The sequence below is a fragment of the Brassica oleracea genome, chromosome C2, assembly GCF_000695525.1.
Source record: "Brassica oleracea var. oleracea cultivar TO1000 chromosome C2, BOL, whole genome shotgun sequence".
In the NCBI taxonomy this organism is placed as follows: Eukaryota; Viridiplantae; Streptophyta; class Magnoliopsida; order Brassicales; family Brassicaceae; genus Brassica; species Brassica oleracea.
Genome location: NC_027749.1, coordinates 47,946,542 through 47,969,741, shown reverse-complemented (window position 1 = coordinate 47,969,741; position 23,200 = coordinate 47,946,542). Strand labels below are relative to the sequence as shown.

The 23,200-nt window shown below is 34.7% G+C and overlaps 3 protein-coding genes and 1 pseudogene across 3 annotated transcripts; 1 reads left to right on the top strand and 3 right to left on the bottom strand.

Moving 5' to 3' along the window:
• Positions 1-284: 284 nt before the first annotated feature.
• LOC106324786 (probable WRKY transcription factor 74) lies at positions 285-2,082 on the bottom strand. The gene is made up of 4 exons (XM_013762769.1): positions 1,934-2,082; positions 1,025-1,781; positions 832-957; positions 285-755 (listed from the first exon to the last, which is right to left on the bottom strand). The coding sequence occupies exons 2-4, from the start codon at positions 1,762-1,764 to the stop codon at positions 608-610; spliced, it is 1,014 nt and encodes a 337-aa protein (XP_013618223.1). The 5' UTR covers positions 1,765-1,781; positions 1,934-2,082; the 3' UTR covers positions 285-607.
• Positions 2,083-9,199: 7,117 nt separating this feature from the next.
• LOC106326778 (receptor-like protein kinase ANXUR2) lies at positions 9,200-12,693 on the bottom strand. The gene is made up of 3 exons (XM_013764699.1): positions 12,588-12,693; positions 11,514-12,361; positions 9,200-11,133 (listed from the first exon to the last, which is right to left on the bottom strand). Exons 2-3 carry the CDS (start codon positions 12,357-12,359, stop codon positions 9,415-9,417), a joined length of 2,565 nt encoding a protein of 854 aa, XP_013620153.1. The 5' UTR covers positions 12,360-12,361; positions 12,588-12,693; the 3' UTR covers positions 9,200-9,414.
• Positions 12,694-17,819: 5,126 nt separating this feature from the next.
• LOC106327015 (pre-mRNA-splicing factor SYF1) lies at positions 17,820-21,384 on the top strand. The gene is made up of 4 exons (XM_013765013.1): positions 17,820-17,953; positions 18,035-19,889; positions 20,257-20,709; positions 20,796-21,384. The coding sequence occupies exons 2-4, from the start codon at positions 18,045-18,047 to the stop codon at positions 21,246-21,248; spliced, it is 2,751 nt and encodes a 916-aa protein (XP_013620467.1). The 5' UTR covers positions 17,820-17,953; positions 18,035-18,044; the 3' UTR covers positions 21,249-21,384.
• Positions 21,385-21,553: 169 nt separating this feature from the next.
• Positions 21,554-22,558, bottom strand: LOC106327016 (annotated as a pseudogene).
• Positions 22,559-23,200: the final 642 nt, after the last annotated feature.

Below are 23,200 nucleotides of genomic sequence, written 5' to 3'. Positions count from 1 at the left end.
TTTCTGGGAAAGCGTGTAAACTCCACCCACGAACCTCCAATGCTGGTGAACTGAAATCGAAGTTTTTGCTTTCCTGATATTTGTCTAAAAATGTAAAACGTGAATGGTAGTTTAATAACTTGGGCCTATTGGGTTTGATAGATGAACAATGCGGGCCTTAAAAAATCTTGTTAATGAGCCCAGAGTGAGAGGATCTCTATATAGCACTCATCTAAAGAGCCAATGAAGTTAAATCTTGAAGAGTTTGCCATTAATTTACATCCTGCTGGACTTGCTGAAGAGAATAGAGGAACCAAATCATATCAGATACATATCAGTTGACATTTGCTCAACAAAGCCAAACCTATTGAACCAACATCTGATACAAAACAAAAACCCTTCTATAGACTATACCATATATAAAACTATATGTAGATAAGGCTGAAGCCAAACCTATTGAACCAACATCTGATACAAACCAAAAACCCTTCTAGATTATACCATTTTATCTATATTTAGATAAGGCCGAAGCCACCGTTGTCATGCAAGAGTAAAATCCCAAGTAAGTACCATCATGTCAAGTGGAATATACAATTGTAAACCACAGATACTAGAACGGGATGGTTAATCAAGTTTGAGCTGATTGGGAAGAGAGTATTCTCGAATGGTTATGCTCGCCTTCATAAGTCACTATTAGCATTGAAGTTTCATCTACACATCTTTCAACATGCTTCCTTGCTGGACAACCTCGCAGGCTGCTGCACTTATAGTACCCCCTGCAACAACAAACAACATTATAAAACCGAACATATGAACCAGTCCACTTCCTTAAACATGTAACTATGTACTTACCTAGGATGAGGAGAACCCTTTATTGGCTTTTGTCCGTACTTCCTCCATGAATACTCATCTGGTGGTATATCAGCAATCTTGTTACTAATTGCAGGTACTTTAATCGATCGTCTCACTCTCAACTTCCTGTAAAGAATCAAACACTACATAACCAATTTTTCTAAAATAAGAAGGAAAAAAAATCAACACATACCTTTTCTTAGAACAATGGCATTTGCTTCTACCACCACACTTCAAACTACCAGAGCAGCTTGTCCTCCTTGAATGCTGGGAGATATGATCAGATCCCTGAGGTAATCCGATCAAATGAAACGAGTTTCTGTTGTAATCCGCCACACTAGTATCCATACTAAGAGATGAAACAAACGATCTTGATCCGTTTGAGACAGTTGGAGAATAACAACTACCACCACAAGGCCCATCAAACTTCAGATTTAAACCACTATTGCTCCTAGAGTACACTCCTTGCTGGTGGTTGGGGAAAAACTGATAGGGACTTTGATGAGACGACGGTGGCTTTAGCTCCAGAAAGGACTTGTCAACACACATTTTCTGGTTAAGCATCATAGGTGGAGGATGACCCTGTCTCTGTTCACTATAACTAGGAGCAGCAGGTGGTATAATGCGAAGAGGCTTTGGTGCTAGAATTGGAATGCAGCCAGTTATAGCATTATTACTAAAAACAGGACTTTCCAGGAAGATGTGTTGGGGCAACTGAAGAGACCTAAGCTTGTAGTAGTTGTTGTTGTGTTTTTTAATCTTCCTTTGACCTGACCCACTAGACAAGAGAGAGGAGACACTCCTGAACTTGGAAACTGCTTCTCTTGTTTCAAACATTATGGACTTGGGATCATTGGTTTGTTGTGACAAGAGATTCAAGACTCCATGACAGCTCTCCACTGCTGCTTTGTTTGCAGCTTCAACTTCCTCCATTTTCCTTCCCACACAATCTTAAGAGGAAAGAAACAAAAAAAAAACTTAATATCTTATGAATGCAATATCAAATCTCTTGATAACACCAAACTCAGATCCCCTTAGAAAGAAGGAACATGCCTAACAAATCTTCCTGTAAGAAGAGAGAAGTACAAAGGTTATGACTTACTTTATCTGGGAGGAAGATGTTCTTTCACTAATATTCCCTCACCACCATTAATACAAATCTTTTCATATACTTTGTCGCTATGATTTAAAATATTCAAAAAGGAAAAAAGCATAGAGGTGAGAGAAGAGAGAGTGAAGTGGAGTTTGGCCTTTGAGAGATGGTCGTCGCAGTCACAAGAGGAAGGATAGAGAAAAACAGTCCTCTGTAAAAGATTTGTGGTAGGTCCCCACTACTGGACCTACTTCGCATCTACTTTTTATTTTGATTGTGAAACTGTAATTAACAAGTTTTGTTCTCTTTTTTTAGCAAAAGATACTATTTGATATGGAGAATTTTATCCTTAATATTTTATATATACGATAAAAATTAAAATAGTACTATAAAAGTATCTCCAGCTCATTTTAACATTTTATAATAAATAGAGAAATTCTTAAATAAAGATATTTTTGGTCCAATGTATTACCCTATGAATAGAGAAACATTCATGTATTTTAGAAGATTATACTAAAATGATTATAAAACAATAATCTGTTGTTAAAAAAATATAAAAATATGTTAAAGATGAGCTAAACTAGTATTTGAATCCAAAACATAGCATGAATGTAGCTGTTTTAAAAAATACAAGATATAGCATCGTAATGTTAAGAACATCTCTAACCCTATGTTTATAATAGAGATCTCTAAAATAGAGAAAAAAAAATAAAAATAGTGTTTTTGCTCCAATGTGTTTCTCTACAATAGAAGAATGCTATATTTGACTCTATAAATAGAGGAATACTATTTTTTCTTTTATATTTAAGAAAGAAATAGCATTCATCTATTTATAGAGATAAATATAGCATTCCTTTGTTATAGAAAAACATATTGGAACAAAAATAAAATTTCTATTTTATCTTCTATTTTAGAGTCGGTAGAAATGAGTCGGGATGCTTTTGGAACCAAAATAAATAAATAAAATGAAACTTGAAACCTGTCGTCAATGGGTCCATGTTCCAGCTATGTGTTCTTCAGAATCTCAAGCATGCAACTTGGACAAACCACGGCTAAGATTGCGACACGTATTCAAAGGTCTCTGTCTTCTTCGTAACACGTGTAGCTGGAATGTTGACTGAACATGCACTGTTGTCTGTTTCTTGTCTTATTTTGAAAATGGAAAACTTTATTGACATTTAATTTTTATATCAATCATATGTTTTTGTTTATTTTACATCCAAAATTAATTTACTATTCCAATAAAAGGGTATGAAGATATTTCGTTGCGGTTTACTTTGTGATAATGATATAGAGATATGTTCTAAAACTCACTTAAATATCTGGAAAAATTGTACTTTTTCTTAAAAATTAGTCTGATTATTTTCATAAATTCGAGATCTCGTCACAGTAATAAAGAAAAAGAAAACTAAGAAGTAAAATTTCAATTAAAAAGAGTGGACCCAAAATAAGACACAGACATGAGTTGACCCGGCAAAGATTCTCTTTGCCTCTTGTCATGTAATTAATGAACTATTTGTTTCTCCACGCTTCTGTACTGAAAAGAGATTTATTTTGTACCTTAGCGGTTTCGATTTTGTTCATCCATTTACTTGTTGCGATGACATAAGTTTTGCCTTTGTCATGTGTTTTCTGTTTGTGTAGAGAGGCTATATAAGAAATTCAACTTTTGTATCGTTCAAATCAATACTTTATGTATCATAGTCGTTTTCTTTGTCGTTGTATGTTCGTTCGTCCTCTACTCGTTAGGTTAAGTAGGCCTGCACTATCATATAATCACTAGATTAGCCTACTCCACCTCTTAAAATTTCTAATTAGTATATTCGTTTTCTAATACTATAATTAATACGTAGAGCGCATCCAATAAGGCTCTCGAAATCGTCGAAAACATTGGGAGCAAAAGCCGAAGAGCAAATCAATTATTTTGTTGACAATAATCTTTCTGACGCATGGAGCCTTTTCTTCTTTTTAAATTGGATATCGTATCAAGCCCACGATGCATATCTTATCACCATTCCTTTCTTTGATTTCATTCCTATCCAATCATATACATGTATGTCACATATGTGTCCATGTGCAGCTTTAATACTGACGTGCGCCGTATCGCGAAATTAGTTGTATTTTTTGGTTAGAAAATCGAACTATAATAACCAAGTTGGGTTCTCCGATTAGGATGACGTTTGTTGTATATCTAGGAAGATTGAAAAAAGATACTATTAGTACTTAGTGATGATATATGGCGTCGCACTTGGAATATGGTGCATACCTGGGAAGATTGAATACTAAAATAGTTTTGATATTAAGATGTGCATTTTTTTCTTAAACAATGTATAAAGTGCTAATATATATAACATATGTACTAAAATGATATATAGGATGATTGCAAAGCTGATAAAGACAAAAAATATGAAATTCGTACCATCGTCCACTTTGGTAGTGACCTTTGGTTCGACATCCACTATGGAATGTGAATATGATGATCCCCATCAACATAATCATTGAGCCATTATATACGATACATACACTACCATATAAATATACGTATACAATGCTAATTTTATAATATCCAGTCTGCAAAATGTGTGTTGATCTTTGCTTCTTCTTTTTCAAAATCTTCGAAAAAATCAGCTGGTTTAAAAGTAGATGATATTTTAGATATTTCCCCTATAGCCTATGAAAGTTCCGAACATTCACCAACCACATGAGTATATGTATCTTTTTGTTATATGCTTATAGATATAGAGGAACCGACCAAACTCCCTCGGCCCTAAAAGCTTCTTTGTTATATGCTTACAAAATGTTTTACTAATATAAAACATTAGGTGATAATCCGCGCTCTGTGCGGAGTGAGTGATCAAAAGAGATTTTTTAATTTTTTTTTATAGATATTAGAAATTTTAAAGTTATAGGCAAAAATATTAGATCTAATGATATATATGGAACTAAAGTGTGAATATAATGTAAGCTTAAGTGTTTTTTTGAAAAATATTGTTTTTTTTTTAAAAAGATTGTTTTGTGTAGTTGGTTATGTGTAAATTAGATATATTTTATGTAAAAAATATATAATAGTATGCAATAACTTTTATTAATTTATTATGAATTTAAGACAAAACAAAACATAGGAAATATAATTATTGATTTCATAATAAAATTATGATTATAATATTAAAAACATAAGTAATAGAAAAATAAAATACGAAAAAACAAATTATAAGGAAACAAATAAAAAACTGATAAAACTAAGTTGTCGTGAAAAGGGTCTTCAGAACTTCTGGTTTGCAATCCTATAGAGAGAAATAACTAAAAATTAGTTTACCAAACAAAACATACATACTTAAAAAATTCACTAAATGAACTGATATACCACTTTCTGAAACGGAGTTAAAGCCAACCATTTGTTTGCTCGAGAGAATGTTTTGATAATTAGGAAGTCGAGAAGAAGTGTGTGGTGAGTCGATGAATTTTAGAGAACATATATTTATATTAAGAAGGCAGTGCCCATGTGATTAATGATACACAAAATAGTGACCGAAATTAAAGATATTATTACATACAGTAGAACCTCTATAAATTAATACTCGATAAATTAATAATCTCTATAAATTAATAAATTTTGCCGATCCCAACTTGGGTTGGTTCAAAATTTGACACAATAGATAAAATAATAAGATAATAAATTTTCAAAAAATTCGATGTAAATATATGGTCCCATTAAAATTATAAATTAATAATTTCTATATATACATATTTTATATAAGTAAGCACTTACTATTATATTGTTTGTTTTATATTCTCAATAAAATTATCTTTATATTTTCTTAACACTTAATAAATTTTGATGAGATTTAGTAATATTATATCTAAAATCACATTTAACTTCTATGCGATATATATTATATACACCAAATAATATAATAAAATTAATATAAATGTGAAATTTCAAAAAATAATAATTAATGTTTATACACTAAAATCAAATATTTTTATTATCTTAGAATAAATATATCTTAAAATAAAAAATCTAAATAAGGAAACTTTTGTACATTAATATCTCTATAAATTAATTAAATTTCAAAATCTCAACATTATTAATTTACAGAGGTTCTACTGTATTTAATTTCACATAACTTGGGCTCCAATGGTAACCGCAACTTACCTAAATTTTGTAGACACTATAATCAAACTTCCTTTTATAAATTACAATTGAACAAAATAAATAAAATTCACGATTGTTAATTGATTCGAATAATTTGAATCCACAATATAACTTCCTTATATACAACATATTAATAGTTGACAAAATTTTGTAACCATAATCGACTCACTATTATTACCAAAATTTATCAAAAATAATGGCGGATTTGATTCAAGTATTATTACCAAAACGTTACCAAATTCGTAATTTAAAAATATATAAAAGTTATTAGAAGTTTCCTTTTAACAATCATTAATCACGGTTGTCCTTGCAAATCACGTTTAATTAAGAGATAGAACAACTAAAATTATTAGAAGTTTCCTTTCAATTTTCATATATATCATATATATTGCAACGTTATTAGAAGTTTCTTTTTAACTTTCACCCAGATTTGAACAAAGTTATTGCAAATCACGTTTCTTTTTAATATTAATAGTTACACATCGTGATTTCGTATCAATCATTAATCATGGTTTACAATTACAATTATGATAAGTCCTTAAACGGAATTAATTTGTAGACACTATAGTTAGACATTTTTTTGAATTAGACTATAGTTAGGCATTATACTTATATCGTATTTATATATATAATGTCTAACAAATTATAAAATGCTATATGATGAATACTTGTAACAACGTGTGCATATATTTTTGTCTCACTCTATTTAAATATTAACTATAATAAGTATAATTTATAACATATGTTAGAGTTTTGCTAATATTGTGGAGAGATTATAATTTTAACGGTAATATTTTGTTACATGAAATCCAATACATATGCACATAATGGTATAATCCGAATCATTATAGATGGTCCACATACACGTGTTATAAATTATACTTATTTTAGTTATATATGTATCGGATTATACCATCTACAAAATCGTTATCTCATATATAATTAAATTTGTGGACTGGATCTGATGACTATACGCCCGTAAGGTTGAATTATAATGAAAACGCATTAAACATGGACGTCAATGTTTTGTTAGTCATTGTAATGAAGAAGCTTACAGTATATTAGTAAAGTTATAATCTAATGATCAATGGCAAGCAATGACAATTATTGTAATTAATCTAGTTAACAAATGGTTTTTGAATATAAGATGTGAGAGGGCTTGTGGTGCTGCCACGTAGGAAATGACAATTTTGAAAATAACACATGAACTAAAGGTTAGTTATCTATAATGCTCCTCAAATAATAATAAAGGGATAGTAGTGTTCACCAAGGTTTTTTTTATGGACAAAACAATATTCAGTAGTATATGTGTATTTAATCACAATTAGCATATGGGGGAATCAAAATTTTGAATATTTCCTTCTGAGTCAAATGTCGATGTCATCTAAGGGTTTGTTATCCAAGGCAAAATATTCACATTCCTTATACTCATTAAATTATAAAATTTTATTTGATAAGGTATGTAAGTTTATACTCATCAAATTCGTATTAATAAGGTTTTGATCATAATAAGTTCTCTATGATTCAGACCCAAAATTCAATGCCCGCCATCAACTATAAGTCAGAAAAATCAGATCTTAAATAAGAAAATTAATACAAAACCATATATAGAAACTATAATAAACGTAGACTTTCCTATCAATATTTGAAACATTCTCGATATTTACTCATAAACTGAAACATTACGAATAGTAAAACCTGATTTGAAGTATGGTTCATAATTTTGGTAGCACAAATTTATTGAGGATATGTAAACATTAGGAGACAACTCCAAAAAAATTTAAACACACACAAGTTCAAAAACAAAACATGTTCCATCGAGAAATAAATAATAAAAGAGGCTTTCTATTAATAAATTTTATTCGTAATAAATTTGACATGATGAAACCGTAGCAATAAACAAAGATCACATATCCGTTAAAGGCCATAAATTTTATTCGTAATAAATTTGACATGATAAAACCGTATCAGTAAACAAAGATCACATATCCGTTAAAGGCCATATATAGAAATTTTCTCTTAACACGCTCTACCTTAGTGATTGAAAAAAATTATTTGATTCCGTGATTGACAATTCATACATGAATCATGAATTAGAGAAAATAACTAAACGGTAATGTATTTAATTGTGTTGCCTCGAATCAAACTAATTTACACTAAACTGCCATAACATGATGTACATAGTATATTGCATTGGTAATTATGGAAATGATAAACATGGTTAACGTGCAAAGGATGAGATATGAAACTGCAATCCTGGTTTATAAAATATAATATATTGGATCGTTGAATTTTTTTTTTAATAAATTGGATCGTTGAATTTGCCATGAAAAGAACCAATTCCAAGTGTAAAAAACAATATATAAAGAACTTTAATAGATTATAAAACCCCATATGAAAAGTATTGAAATCTAATTAACTGTATGAACCTATAATGTGAATTATCACCACACGTCTACAATACAAATTTAAGCATGATTAAAATATATATATGTAGTTATGCTATATGATGAATTATAACAATCAAAAATCTCTTTGTATGGTAAGAAAATATTTCCATATTTAAAGATGGAAGTGTTTAAAAATAAACGCATTGTAAGAGTTGCAATGTTCATTATGTTGTTATCAATACTCGACAAGCTTATACTATAATCTAATGACCAGTGGCATTTTTTTGTAATTAGTCTAGTTAAGAATGAGCTTTTGAATATATAAGGTGAGAGAGCTTGTGGTGATGACACGTAGGAAATGACACACATGTAATGAACACATGAAGCAAAAGTTAGTTTTTATCAATGCTCCTCGAATAATAAAAAAGGGATTTTGCCTTGGGCTTCATAGCGCAATCTGATGGAATCCAATCCAAAAGGAGAAGTGTATTTTAAAATCATTGTAAGGCTTATCCAACCCAAAGGGACGTCGAGAAATAAATTTCCTTAACCAAAAATCCAATGGCCTTATGCTAAAACTTCTGCATATATCCTACTGCTTTACTAACTTTTGAATGAGAAAATGATTCCTCCTCAAACTTTTCCTTAAGCTCTTTGGGTTTACTCTCTAAATATAAACTAAAGCAACATACAGAGTGGAAAAATGATTTAGAACTCTAATTTCAAACCATTATACAATATCTTGATAACATATAATAACAACACATAGATATATAATTTTACAAATGTTTTTGAGTTTTGATTAATTGATAAACCCACAAGGAAATTAAAACGAATGAATATACTGGATAGTTACTTCTTTGTCTATCACATGACATAAAGAAAAAACAAAATAAGAAAAAATGAACTTTTCATATCAAGAATGTTCGGTTGTTAAATTACCTTTATCGCCCTTTAGGATTTACAATTTGAGAAAATATCCCACTATTTTCTTCCGAGGACAAGTCACTGACGTCATGTTCACCGGCGCTAACGTTGACCGCCATACCTCCACCACCACCTCCTCCGCCTAGATCCTCAGAAGCGCTGCCATGACTAGGCGTTCGACGACGCGTGCCATCAGCAGTTTCTTGCACCTGAAGCGCAAACTCAAGGTTCCACAACACATCTCCCATGGACGGCCGGTCTAACCCACTGTCGGAGAGACATTTCTCCGCCGTGTCCGCAAACTTCTTCAAACACTCCGCGTTGATCTTCCCTTTCAAGTTAGGATCAATAATATCGTCAAGATTCCCTTTACGTTTACAGTTCAGCGCCCAGTCTCCAAGACTCACTTGCTCCTTAGGCAAGCTAGGGTTTAAAGCCGGCCTAGCGCATAAGATCTCAAACAACACAACTCCAAAAGAGTACACATCTGACTTCTCAGTTAGTTGCTGTCTTCTAAAGTACTCTGGATCTAAATACCCGAAACTTCCTTTGACCACGGTCGAAACATGACCTCCCGCGTTCATGTCCGGTCCGGTTTTGGATAAACCGAAGTCAGAAACCTTCGCGACCCAGTTCTCATCTAACAAGATGTTTGTTGTCTTCACGTCACGGTGAATGATCGTGTACTTTGCACCCGTGTGAAGGTAATGCAACCCTCTTGCAGATCCAATGGCTAGCTCTAGACGTCGCTTCCAAGTTAACTGAGGTCTCTTCGTGTTGTAAAGATGCTCCCTTAGTGTTCCGAGTGACATGTAGTCGTAGATGAGACACATCTCTCCACCGTCGTCGCAGTAACCTATCAAGGAGACTAAGTGTTTGTGTCTTAATCTTGATAAGAGTTCGATCTCTGTCTCGAACTCGTTGAGACCTTGTTCTGAGTTAGGGTTTGATTTCTTGATCGCCACTTTTGTTCCTCCGTCTATCACACCCTTGTAAACCTTACCGAACCCGCCAACTCCAATGACGTTAGACTCATCGAAGTTTTGAGTTCCGTGTTTTATTTCGGACAACGAGAATCTTCGACATAGGCCAGCTGCTAGGTTAGATAAGTGGCTTCCGTTGTTGCTCTTACCGGATATAGTAGAAGTATGGGAGGTTCCATATAAAGGAAGCCAGCTTGACGTGTAAGATTCACTTCCTTGGAACTTACGTTTCCTTTGATACATTGTGAAACACAATGCACATAGCAAAACCGCTGCTACTCCACCAGCTGAGCCGATGACGAAAGCTGTGACTCTTTTGTCACCTCGAAACTCCTTTTTAGCATCTTCATTAGCTTTCATGTCAGATGGTTTAGGGTTTGGACCCGCGAGGTTCTTCATTGTGTCCATCTTGAATATCTCTAGCCCGTTGAGCTGCGAGTCGAGATACTCTGGCTTAGCAAATACGGAAGGAGTCATCTGAAGTGAAACCTCTTCGCCTCCGTTAGTAGTATCAACGTACATTGCGTAGTCCTTGTACGTTGGGACACCTTTACCTCCAGACCATGCTATTATATCTGCAGCCTCTGCGTCCGCTTGTGCGGTTTTGTTGTTGATGTAAATGTTGAAAGCTTTCTGGTTGATTTTAGATTGCTGGAACTCGCAGAAATGGAGTCTCATGATGTATGTGAAGTTTGTATCAACTTGAAACACCCATGTTAGGTTTGATTTCACGTTGAGATCTCCATTGGGTCCCTGTTATAAGAATATGAGATTAATTTGAATTTCTTTAACCCGAGTTACATAGTTTATACTTACTCTGTTTCATTATAAATGGTGTTGAAAGAAAAATATTTGTTGGAAAATAGATGATGTTCTCAATATTCTGAATAAAACTTAATGTCATTTAAAATTCGTGACTAATTTCAAAATATTATATTTTATTGATTGAACTTTTTTTATGATACTGTAAATCAAAATAAATTGTTTAAAATTTTATATTTTTTTAATCATTGTGCAAAAACCTTGGAGAGGGAGTATAAAACAGACTCCACTTACTCAAAAAGCTAAATATAATTAGCTTACTAAGAAAACTAAAATGTATTAATTTTTGTATATATCAAATATCTCAATACCTGTGATCGAGCTGTTTTATAGACATCAGCTGGGGCGGTAGAGACCGGCATTTTCTGGTAATCAATCCTGAAGTTATCGCTTGCTTGAAGGGTAACACCAAGACCAGCACTGAATATGTAAGGAGCATCGTTGTACCATGTTCTTGTTAACCCACCAGAGTCTTTGCTTCCAGGTATATCTTGACCACCGACATTAACCCTAAACATTGTCTGAAGATTCGCGGACTTAACATCAGATGTCTGGTCCGTGAACCCGACAAGAACAGCCGTATCAAACAGCTCAGGCATCTCAATGACCTCAATACCGTTTATGAAGGCAAACGCCTTAGGATGTTTATCAGAGGGAGTTAACGTGATGGTCAAGACATCTTTTAGGGTTGGTGCAAGAGAATATTCTCTAACGAGGTAAGCCTGTGTTAGGGCTTGACATGTGATAGATGCACTGAAGTTGCTTAGAAGTGTAACATCGTTAGCCGCCACGGAGAAGTAAGAGTCGTCGATGTTGAGTCCTGTGTATGCTGATGGGTAGAAATGTAAACGGAGCAAATGTCTTTTGTCTCCTTTAACAGGGATCTCGTAAGTCGCAGGAGCTGTAAAGATTCTTGCTGTCATGTAAGGGATCGTTGAGAGAAGCGAAGGATCTTGATATGTAGCTGTTGCGTGAACCGTGTTTGGTGTTTTCAAGAACTTGGTGTCTGGTTCCCATTTTTTCTTGTCTGGATCAGTAGATGGTTCTGTCGCTCCGCAGCCCAACGCAACGTCTTTAGCGTTAGATTGAGAAGGGGAAACGAGAAGAACATAGAAGAAACAGATGAGGGAACATAGATTCCGCGTTTTCTCGTTCATGGCTGAAACATAAAAGACAAGTTTAAATTCCAAGATTATGATTGAAACTAATCATAGACAAGTTTAAATTCCAAAAATGATTAAAAGCAATGTTCAAGAAACATAGAAAACGTTTAAAAAATAGTTTTGTTCAGGACCGATTTGTCTTCTAAGTCTACACGCTGTCTATACCGATTTTTAGAATACTAATTGAAACATAAGAAATGACTTTTCTTTGTAAGCTATTACCTTAAGCACCAGCAGAGAAAACTGGAGGCTTGTTTCTTCTCCTCTCTGTAACCTAACAATGTATGATCAAAGCCATGGAAACAGAAGCAGAAACCTCAACAAGACAAAAAGGTTATTGGTTTTTTCTCATTTTTCGGTGTTGTGTTGGAAAGAGAAACAAAAAGTAGTTAGAGAACGTATGGTAGAGAGGATTAATCGAGAAAGCTATGTTTAGCAAATTGGTTAGAAGAGGAAAAACATATGTTTTGAGTTTTTTTCATGCTAATGAAATAAAATTCATGACTTTACTATTATCATTTTAATTGAAATATACTTGAAAATATAAATAGAATTCTTACATTTTACTTGAATCTTAAAATAGGAAAACTATCAAGTTTGGTCAATGCATATTCTTTTAGAGTAGAATAATTTTGAAACTCGCTTTCTTTTAGGGGGTCAAGAATTCAAACAAAGAAAGTCTCTAAATATATGAAATGAGTCTTTATATCATATTTAACCAATGGAGGGAAAATAGCTTGACTCCATTTCATAAATCAGTGGTGGAAACTATTTTTTCTAATCCTCCAGTAAAGGCTCCTTGGGAAAGAAGGCTCCGTCAGATGTTGGAAATCCAAGAGTAGAAGTAAAAAGGCGTCTCTGAAAACGATTATGATTCAAGGGATATAACTGATGAAGACTTAAGGGAACTCAAACGATCGATCGAGTTAGGGTTTGGTTTCAAGGAGAAAGGACTGAAGTTGTGCAATACATTACTTTGCTGTGAATAGGCAGCATTCTCCTCTCCCTTCACCTAGTAGCAGCCGTAGCAGCAATGGAGGATATAACTCCTTATCTTCTACATTTCCCCCAACACTGACTCAGATTCATCAAAGATCTTATGTCCAGGTAAAACAAAAAGTCTATTCCATCTTCTTATAAATGCTGATTTGTTGTTCATAGAAACAATACATACATTAACCATTGTGAATTTGAGTTATGCAGGAGACAATCCCCAACAGGTGAAACAAAGATTAAGGCATTGGGCACAAGCTGTTGAATGTATTATGATGCAATCGCACTAATGAGTGTAGACGTTTGTGAGCTAAGTTTCAACTTGAAGCACTTGTTTTCTACTTTTGTTGGTGAGATATAGTAAAATAATCCTACCAAGAAGGATCTCTCTGAAAGAGAAGTTTTGGGAGAAAAGAAAGAACCGCAGAGAGAGTAAGAGATTATGGTTCTCTCTCTACATAGAAAATCAAGATGAAGACATGAAGCCCTTTCTTATTTGTGTACTGTATGCATATACACTTTTACTATATGGTTGTGGATTTGATGGTTACCAGTGAAAATACTTTCAAGCATGCTTTCCATAAGAGCAATCTTATCAATTAGATTTTCAAACTGTGTTTCTCAGCTAAAAATAGCTTTATTTTATTATGGTTTATTAAATAGTTAGATTTTATTTATTTTTAAAAAAGCAAATGTAACAATAGTTAGATTTTATTTCAGATTAATCGGTGACTACTTGTCATGTGTGAAAGTTGTTAAATGGTGAGGTTTTGGGTTCGATGAACGCCAAGCGTACCAATAACCTACTTGGAGAGAGTTTAGAGCTTACATGTAAGGGGTGCATATCAATTAGTGACAACTTATCCTGTAAGAGAGTTGTTAAAGGGTGAGATCTTTGGTTCGAGGAATATAAATCGCACCGATAACCTACATGGGAGGAGCTAGAGTTCACATGTGAAGGGTTAGGATCGGTGTTCTTCGGAGCCAATCTGGGATCCACGGACAGATTGTTACAACAAAACTTTTTATAGTTTGACAAATTGACGCATAAATTTTAAAAATATCTAGGATGAAAATTCATTGACGGAGTTGCTCTAAGAACGTCACATGTGTCATATGCAATGTACAGATCTTTGATTGCCTTGATATGAATTTCTGACAGTATCTTACATGTCTATCAATATCTTCTTAAGTGACATTGTAATGCAAGGAGATAAGTAACACAAAATGTTTTTTTTTTCTTAAATATCATATTGAGCACTAGTTAAGGCAAAACTCCATTCAACCCACAAATTCAGATTCAACATCAGCACAGTATTATAGACACAGTGACACACCGATATATTCATCACATCTCCCTCCATTCTTCATGTGGGGAGCATGTCAAATGGCATGGATCATCCTAACTCAATCACAGCTCTAAACACATTACATAGTCCAAGTTAGCTAGGTATATTTATGTCGACTTAATTAGCTAATTAATGGTTTGAATTTTTAATCCATACACAGTGAAGCCTAGCGAAGCTGAATATACCAGGACATTGCAAGATTCGTTCGTTTACATAAACGATACCCTCAAAGTTGTATACATGTTACCGCCTATAACTTGTGTTTCATAAGCAGTGCCGTGCCAAGGCATATTGAGGCCTAAGGCAAACTTAAAAATAAATGTTTCATTTAAAATTTGGAAATAAATGTTTCCATTTCAACTTTGGAAATTGTAATACAAATTTTTAAATATAAAATTACTGAAAACAAAAGAATTTCTTTGTAATTTTTTTTAATACAAAACATTATTTAAACAAAACCGTAAAAAAGACTAAGACATAATATGTTTTTTTATATTCAAGAAATTAGTTTGCCAAATTACCATAATCAACATTTATAAGAAAATAATTTCATATAAGTATATGATAGTTAGGCCATTCAATAGTATCAATATATTTTGGATGTATTTTATAAAATTAGTAACTAAAATAACTAATTAGCAGTTCAACACTATTATAAAATGATTTTTCTATTTAACTTTTTTTTGAACGAAACTTTTGTATTTAACTTAGGTCACAATAAAAACATTAAGATTCTCTCCAGTCGCTTTCCATACACAAGATTTGACATGTATTCATTGTTTAAGGTTCTATATCTATTGTGAATTGTGATTAAAATCCTAACATGAATTCAAGCAAAAATAACATCATGCTAAACTTATATTACCAATACGCTAAACAAGAACTTGGGGCCCCTTTAGAGCATCTCCAACCCTCCCTTATTTTTACCTCTATAATAACATTTAAAGACAAAATCACTCCAATTCACATCTATTTCTACCTCTAAAATAGAGATTGCTATTTTTTTCTCTATTTATAGAGGAAGAAATAGCATTCCTCTATATTTTGCTCTATATTTTGAGATCTTTATTTTAGAGAAATACATTGGAGCAAAACACATCTCTATTATAGAGTTTCTCTATTTTAGAGGTAAAAATAAAAGAATATATTGGAGACTAAAATATCTATTTTTTGGTGAGGCCCGAGGCAAATGCCTTTGTCTGTTCATAACCCTTACCTCTAAACCGACTCTATTGTCATAGTCTATCAGCATTGGACATTAACTCATGAAGTTGTATCTATCAACTCTCTTCTAGCACATTGTTTTACTGCTATTCTTTCATATTAGCAACTCGTTTGTTTTATATAATGATGATATATGTGAAAAAGAAAAAAAAAAAATAGAAAACTGGTCGATTACTGAATTAGTACATATGTAACTAACACACACATATATATATATATATATATATATATATATATATATATTTTATTTTTTGATAATCCAGGTAACTAACATATATATTGGATATTATTATTATCCAAAAGAACTATTCAACCTTTTAAGCATATGTATATATAGGCCTGAGACTTTTATCTCAGATCCAGATTCGATCTGAGATTCGATCCGATCCGAAAATCCGGATATCCGGAGGGGTCGAATCCGGATCCGGATAGTAAAATGTTGGATCCGTCAAAGCCGGATCTGGATCCGGATATCTTGATTTTTTAGTCCGGATATCCGGATCCGTAAGTTTTATTAATAACTATTTCAAAAATAATAATATCTATATATAAAAACTAACTTTATTTAATATTTTTTTTTTTTTATAATAGTATATGTAAATTTTATGTAAACTTTGTAATATTATACATAGAAATAATTAAAAACATTATATATTTTTTATTTTTAAATTATTTTTAATATTTTATATATATTAATATTATTTTTTATTTATTTTAAGGATCCAAATCCGGATCTGGATATCCGCCGGATATTACAATTTTTAGAAGGATATCCGACACCCGGATATCCGAAAACCCCGGATCCGGATAAAGATAGTAGAATCATGGATCGCCGGATAAGGATCTGGATCCGGATACCGAATCATGTTTAATTGATTTTATTAGTATTTCTTGCTCTTGTTTTGCTTATATTTTTGTAATGATTTATTTATTTTTAGTTATTTAGTTTTATCAAAGTGGTGATTAAGAGAAACCACATGACTAATACCTTGTTCTCCATCTTTTTGGTTAAAATAAATTTATCTAAGATATATTTTGATCGATTGATATGAATGTTATTTTTAACATTTACAATTTAAAAAATACAGTTTTCTTTCTCATTTACATGGTTTCCTTTAGAGGTGAACACTTCGGTTATTTTTTCGGTTCAGTTTGGATTCGGTTCAGTTTGGTTAATTCAGTTTTATAAATTTTTCCAACTGAAGTAAACCATAATTAATTTGGTTTGGATCAGTTTCGGTTTGTGTTTCGGTTCGGTTTAATCAGATCCCTTAGTTTAATTCTTTTTTTAAAAAATAATATTTTATAACACATGGTCATGAAATCGTCATGTTGGTGGATATAAAAAATGAACTATGTAAATTAAATCTAATAAAAAACTGAAACACAATCTTAAAAAACCACAAAAGTTTATAAAAACACAATCAAATCAAAATAAATAGAAAACTAAAAACCCAACATTGTTAACACAGTTAATAGTGACTTTAGTTTTAGAATTTAGTATATTGCTATTATGTTTAATGCAAATAATTACAAAAATACATTGTATTTTCGGTTCGGTTTGGTTTGTTCGGGTTGAGAAAATCTTAAATCAAACTATTTGATAATAGACGTTGGTTTGGTTCGGATCGGTTTCGGTTTCGGTTCGGTTTGATTTGACTCGGTGTTCACTAAAGACAATTTATTCTATAACTTATTTGTCATACTTTAATATCACTGTAATAGAGAGATAGACATTCCGGTTTAATTTGGGGTTTGGTTTGTGTTTGATCCGGTTTGGTTAACTCGGGTTTGATAAAACTCCAACCAAAATCACCCGAATTAAATTTGGTTTGGTTGGTACGGTTTAGTGTCGGTTTAATTTCCAAATCTATAACACTTGACAAAACTCACATCCTCGCTCTTCCTTCCCCAACCCTAGCAAAAACCTTCACGCTGGGGAGAAAAAAAGCAACAACCTTCACCGTCGTCTGCTGCTCCTCACCACCGCGCCGTCGAAAATTGATCTCTACCCATTACTAGGTAAGCTTCCCAGACCCATCCTACATCCTCAATTCACTAAACAAACGCTAAAGTCTCTACCTTTATCTCCTCCAATCGTAGATCTAAAGCTATGGCTATCTCCCAAGATCTCTACCCTTCCCAAGAAGACCTCGTCTACGAGGAAGAGATCCTCCGAAACCCCTTCAGCCTCAAGCTCTGGTGGCGCTACCTCATCTCCAAATCCGACTCCCCTTTCAAGAAACGCTTCGTCATCTACGAGAGAGCCCTCAAGGCCCTCCCTGGAAGCTACAAGCTCTGGCACGCCTACCTCCGCGAGAGGCTCGAGATCGTTCGTAACCTCCCCGTGACTCACCCTCACTACGACTCCCTCAACAACACTTTCGAGAGAGGGCTCGTGACTATGCACAAGATGCCTAGGATCTGGGTTATGTATCTCCAGACGCTTACAGCTCAGAAGCTCGTGACTAGGACGAGGAGGACGTTTGATCGTGCTCTCTGTGCCTTGCCTGTGACTCAGCACGAGAGGATCTGGGAGCCGTATCTCGTCTTTGTGGGGCAGGAGGGTGTTCCCATTGAGACCTCGCTTAGAGTTTACAGGAGGTATCTTATGTATGATCCTTCTCATATTGAGGAGTTTATTGAGTTTCTGTTGAAGTCTGCTCGTTGGCAAGAGGCTGCGGAGAGGTTGGCTTTTGTTTTGAATGATGATCAGTTTTATTCTATTAAAGGGAAGACTAAGCATAAGCTGTGGATGGAGCTTTGTGAGCTTCTTGTGTGTCATGCTAATGAGATCTCGGGGTTGAATGTGGATGCTATTATTAGAGGAGGGATTAGGAAGTTTACCGACGAGGTTGGGATGCTGTGGACGTCTCTTGCGGATTATTACATTAGGAAGAATCTGCTTGAGAAGGCTAGGGATGTTTATGAGGAAGGGATGATGAAGGTTGTGACTGTGAGGGACTTTAGTGTTATATTCGATGTGTATTCGAGGTTTGAGGAGAGTACTGTTGCCAAGAAGATGGAGATGATGAGTTCGAGTGATGAGGAAGAAGATGAGGCTGAAGAGGAGGATGAGGAGGAGGATGTCCGGCTTAACTTTTCTCTGTCTGTAAAGGAGCTGCAGAGGAAGATACTGAATGGGTTTTGGCTTAACGATGATAACGATGTTGATCTGAGGTTGGCTCGCTTGGAGGAGCTGATGAACAGAAGGCCTGCGTTAGCCAACAGTGTCCTCCTTAGGCAGAACCCACACAACGTTGAGCAGTGGCATCGGAGAGTTAAGATCTTCGAGGGAGACGCAGCGAAGCAGATTCTCACTTACACAGAAGCAGTGAGGACTGTTGATCCTATGAAGGCCCTTGGGAAGCCTCACACGTTGTGGGTTGCGTTTGCTAAATTGTATGAAGACCACAAAGACTTGGTCAACACTAGAGTGATTCTGGACAAGGCGGTTCAAGTGAACTACAAGACGGTCGACCATCTCGCCAGCGTCTGGTGCGAGTGGGCTGAGATGGAGCTGAGGCACAAGAATTTCAAAGGAGCGTTAGAGCTGATGAGGCGTGCTACGGCTGTACCAACGGTGGAAGTCAAAAGGAGAGTGGCTGCTGATGGGAACGAGCCGGTTCAGATGAAGCTGCACAGATCCTTGAGGCTTTGGTCCTTTTACGTTGATTTGGAGGAGAGCCTTGGGACGCTGGAGTCGACGAGAGCAGTCTATGAGAAGATATTGGATTTGAGGATAGCTACTCCTCAGATCATTCTGAACTATGCTTACCTTCTTGAGGAGAATAAGTACTTTGAAGATGCTTTCAAGGTGTATGAGAGAGGTGTCAAGATATTCAAGTATCCTCATGTGAAAGACATATGGGTTACTTATCTTACGAAGTTTGTCAAGAGATATGGAAAGGCAAAGCTGGAGCGGGCCAGAGAGTTGTTTGAGCATGCTGTTTCAATGGTAAGTCTACACTTTCTTTAGTGTTTTCAAAACCGGACGACCCGATGGTTAGACCATGTTTTACCATGAACCGGTCACGTAGCTTGATTAGAACTCGAAGTTATTAAATTAGATAAAAACCATAAAAACTATCAGAAATCTATAAACCAACCATATGAACAAAAAACTAGTTTAAGTTTAATATATATTTATGTATTAGTTATGTCATATTTACTAATATTAATTTAAAATATATATTGAAAATATGTCGAACCAGGTTATTAAATCATGTCTGACTCGGACCCAAATAATTATTCGGTTCGGTTTTACAAACATTGGATTAAAAGGCTATTTTGTGTTTGATCTAACTTCTCTATCTTTCTTTCAGGCTCCATCAGATGCTGTCAGGACCTTATACCTTCAGTACGCCAAGCTAGAAGAGGATTACGGTCTAGCCAAGCGAGCCATGAAAGTTTACGAAGAAGCCACCAAGAAGGTTCCAGAAGGCCAGAGGCTGGAGATGTACGAGATATACATTTCCCGTGCGGCAGAGATCTTCGGTGTTCCAAGAACGAGAGAGATATACGAGCAAGCAATAGAATCTGGACTTCCACACAAGGATGTGAAGATCATGTGCATAAAGTTCGCAGAGCTGGAGAGAAGCTTGGGAGAGATTGATCGTTCTCGTGCTGTCTACAAGTACGCCTCTCAGTACGCTGATCCGAGATCCGACCCGGAGTTCTGGAACAAGTGGCACGAGTTTGAGGTGCTCCATGGGAATGAAGACACGTATAGAGAGATGCTTAGGATCAAGAGAAGCGTTTCCGCAAGTTACAGTCAGGTTTGCTCTCTTATCCTCTTTCTATTGCTTTCAGCTCTCAAGGAATCAACCAACCTGACAGTATTTGATATGTTTTTTTGTTTCAGACTCATTTCATTCTGCCGGAGAACATGATGCAAAAGGACAAGATAGACGTGGAGGAGGCGAAAGACGAGCTGAAGAAAGCGGGTTTGCCAGAAGATGAAATGGCGGCTCTGGAGAGGCAGCTCATGGCGGCGCCAATGTCTACCACGGTTACATCTAAGGATGGTGGGAGGAGAGTTGGGTTTGTGAGCGCAGGAGTCATCTTGCAGTCAGGTGAGAATGCGGGGAAGCCTGTGACAGGGAATGGGGAAGATATTGAGCTTCCTGACGAGAGTGATGAAGATGAGTCTGATGGAGATGACAATGTAGAGATCGCTCAGAAAGAAGTCCCTGCTGCTGTGTTTGGAGGACTTGCTAGAAAGAGAGAGGAAGATGGTAAAGAAGCTGAGGAAGACGGTGCAGGGAAGACTCTGGGTGCGTTGGAGAGGATAAAGAGACAGAAGCTAGGTCAGTGAATAAAGTCTTGTAGACAAATGTCTCTTGTGCTACAGATTTGGAATTGTAATATCCAGAACAGGATCTTGGAGTGTCATGAGAAAATTTTTGTACTTTTGTTTCTGTTTCAATTCCACCATATGTTAGTTTACTGCAGAGCTCTCTGTACTCTTTCCATTTTACCTCGGTCATTACTAGAATTACATCTTTGATCTATTTTGTGCAGTCTTTATTTTAGGTTCTTAAGAAGCAGAGCTTTACAGATTCAAACATCATGGAACCAATTCTTATAGGGAACACTACTCTGCTTCCTTGAACAAAAGAGTATTTGATCTAAACTCATTTCTTAAACTGTTGTAGCTACAAGAAAAGCAAAGCCTAAAGTCTTGTCATATTTATACATTGTCCTTGGAGCTTGAGGAAACCTCAGTTTTTTCCTCTGCTTTGTTGCTCATTGCTACCGGAGATGAGTCAGCAACAGAGTCTTCAGGTTCCTGTCTTAAGCTCAGACTCGAACTCTTTTGCAGCCTACATCATTACAAAAAAATCCACAACCCTCTGCATCAAGTTCATATATAAAACACAAGAGCTAAAAGGAACACAAAATATACAAGTAGAAGCTAAATATCTCGGAAGAACCAACACTTGGCAGTAAGGTTTATAGAAATATAATTAAGCTACTATTCTTGTGTAACATAACAACATTTGTTTTAAAAATCTTACTGTGTCATAGTGAACTGTTTCACAACAGCAAGACAGAACCCATACAAGAAGAACTAAATCACTTGAAAACATAAAAAATTTCAAAACACATTTCTCCTTATAACACCAATTCAAACTACTAGCAACAAGCTTTTCACATGAACTGGCACAATAAACTGCATTCATATTCTTTGGTTCTAGTGAAGAAAACGCATCAAAAACTGTAGCAGCTAAAAAAAAAACTGAAACTTTCAAGTTCCAAAGTTGTACCAGTGTTTCTAATAATGAGCAAACCTGTTGAAAGCTTTTGACGGTTTTGCCAAGACTCTTGCCAATCTCAGGAAGCTTCTTAGGTCCGAACAGCAACGCAGCGACTCCAGCGATCACAGCTAGCTCAGGGACACCGAGACCAAACAGAGCATTACAAGTTAGTGCATTTCTCCTCTGCTCCGGTCGGAACGCCACTAGAGAACGGGTGTATGGTCGAGTCGTCACAGTGAAGCAGTTGTAGTAGAAGGAAGAGCGAGATGATGAGAGAGGCAAAGAAACTGCTGTGAGAGAAGAAAGAGTCGCAACATTTGTCGCCATTACTGCTATCTTCTGGTTCTGATGTTATGTGTGTTTTCTATGAGTTTTTATCCAATTAAATATTCAGAAATGTTATAGAAACTAAATTAATCTTCTTAGAACATGTTTATAGGCAAAACTCTCAAGTGTTTATTAAGTGGGCCCTAATGATTTTTTAATGATTATCATTAAACTAAGAGACAATTAAGATACACTTAATTATAGGGGTTTATTGGTAGTTTCTTAATTAAAGTTCTTAACAATTAAAAAAATATTAAACTAAAATTTAAACAATTTTTTTTAAAGGATAAAGTTTATTTATTAAATAAAACAAAGTCAAACATAAGATTTTAAACATAGATTTTTTTTAAAAAAACATAAAAACATGAAAATAAAGATAACTAAAATAAACGATAATAATTTGAAAGCGGCATCTAAGTTCAGTTGCTGTCTTGATCACGTCCAAATTTACGCCATATATGTTCAACCAAATCACGTTTCAGTTGTTGATGCGCTTGTTTATCACGAATTCTTACTCGAACACCCATCTGATTGGCGATATTTGTAGGGGTATCTGTTGAATATGTGAGATCGACATGTGAACTTCTGCTGCCTTCTCCTTGCTGGAAATCTGAAACATCGTATTGAGTGTGTTGATCTCGTTCGTTTTCTACTATCATATTATGGAGTATGATACATGCTC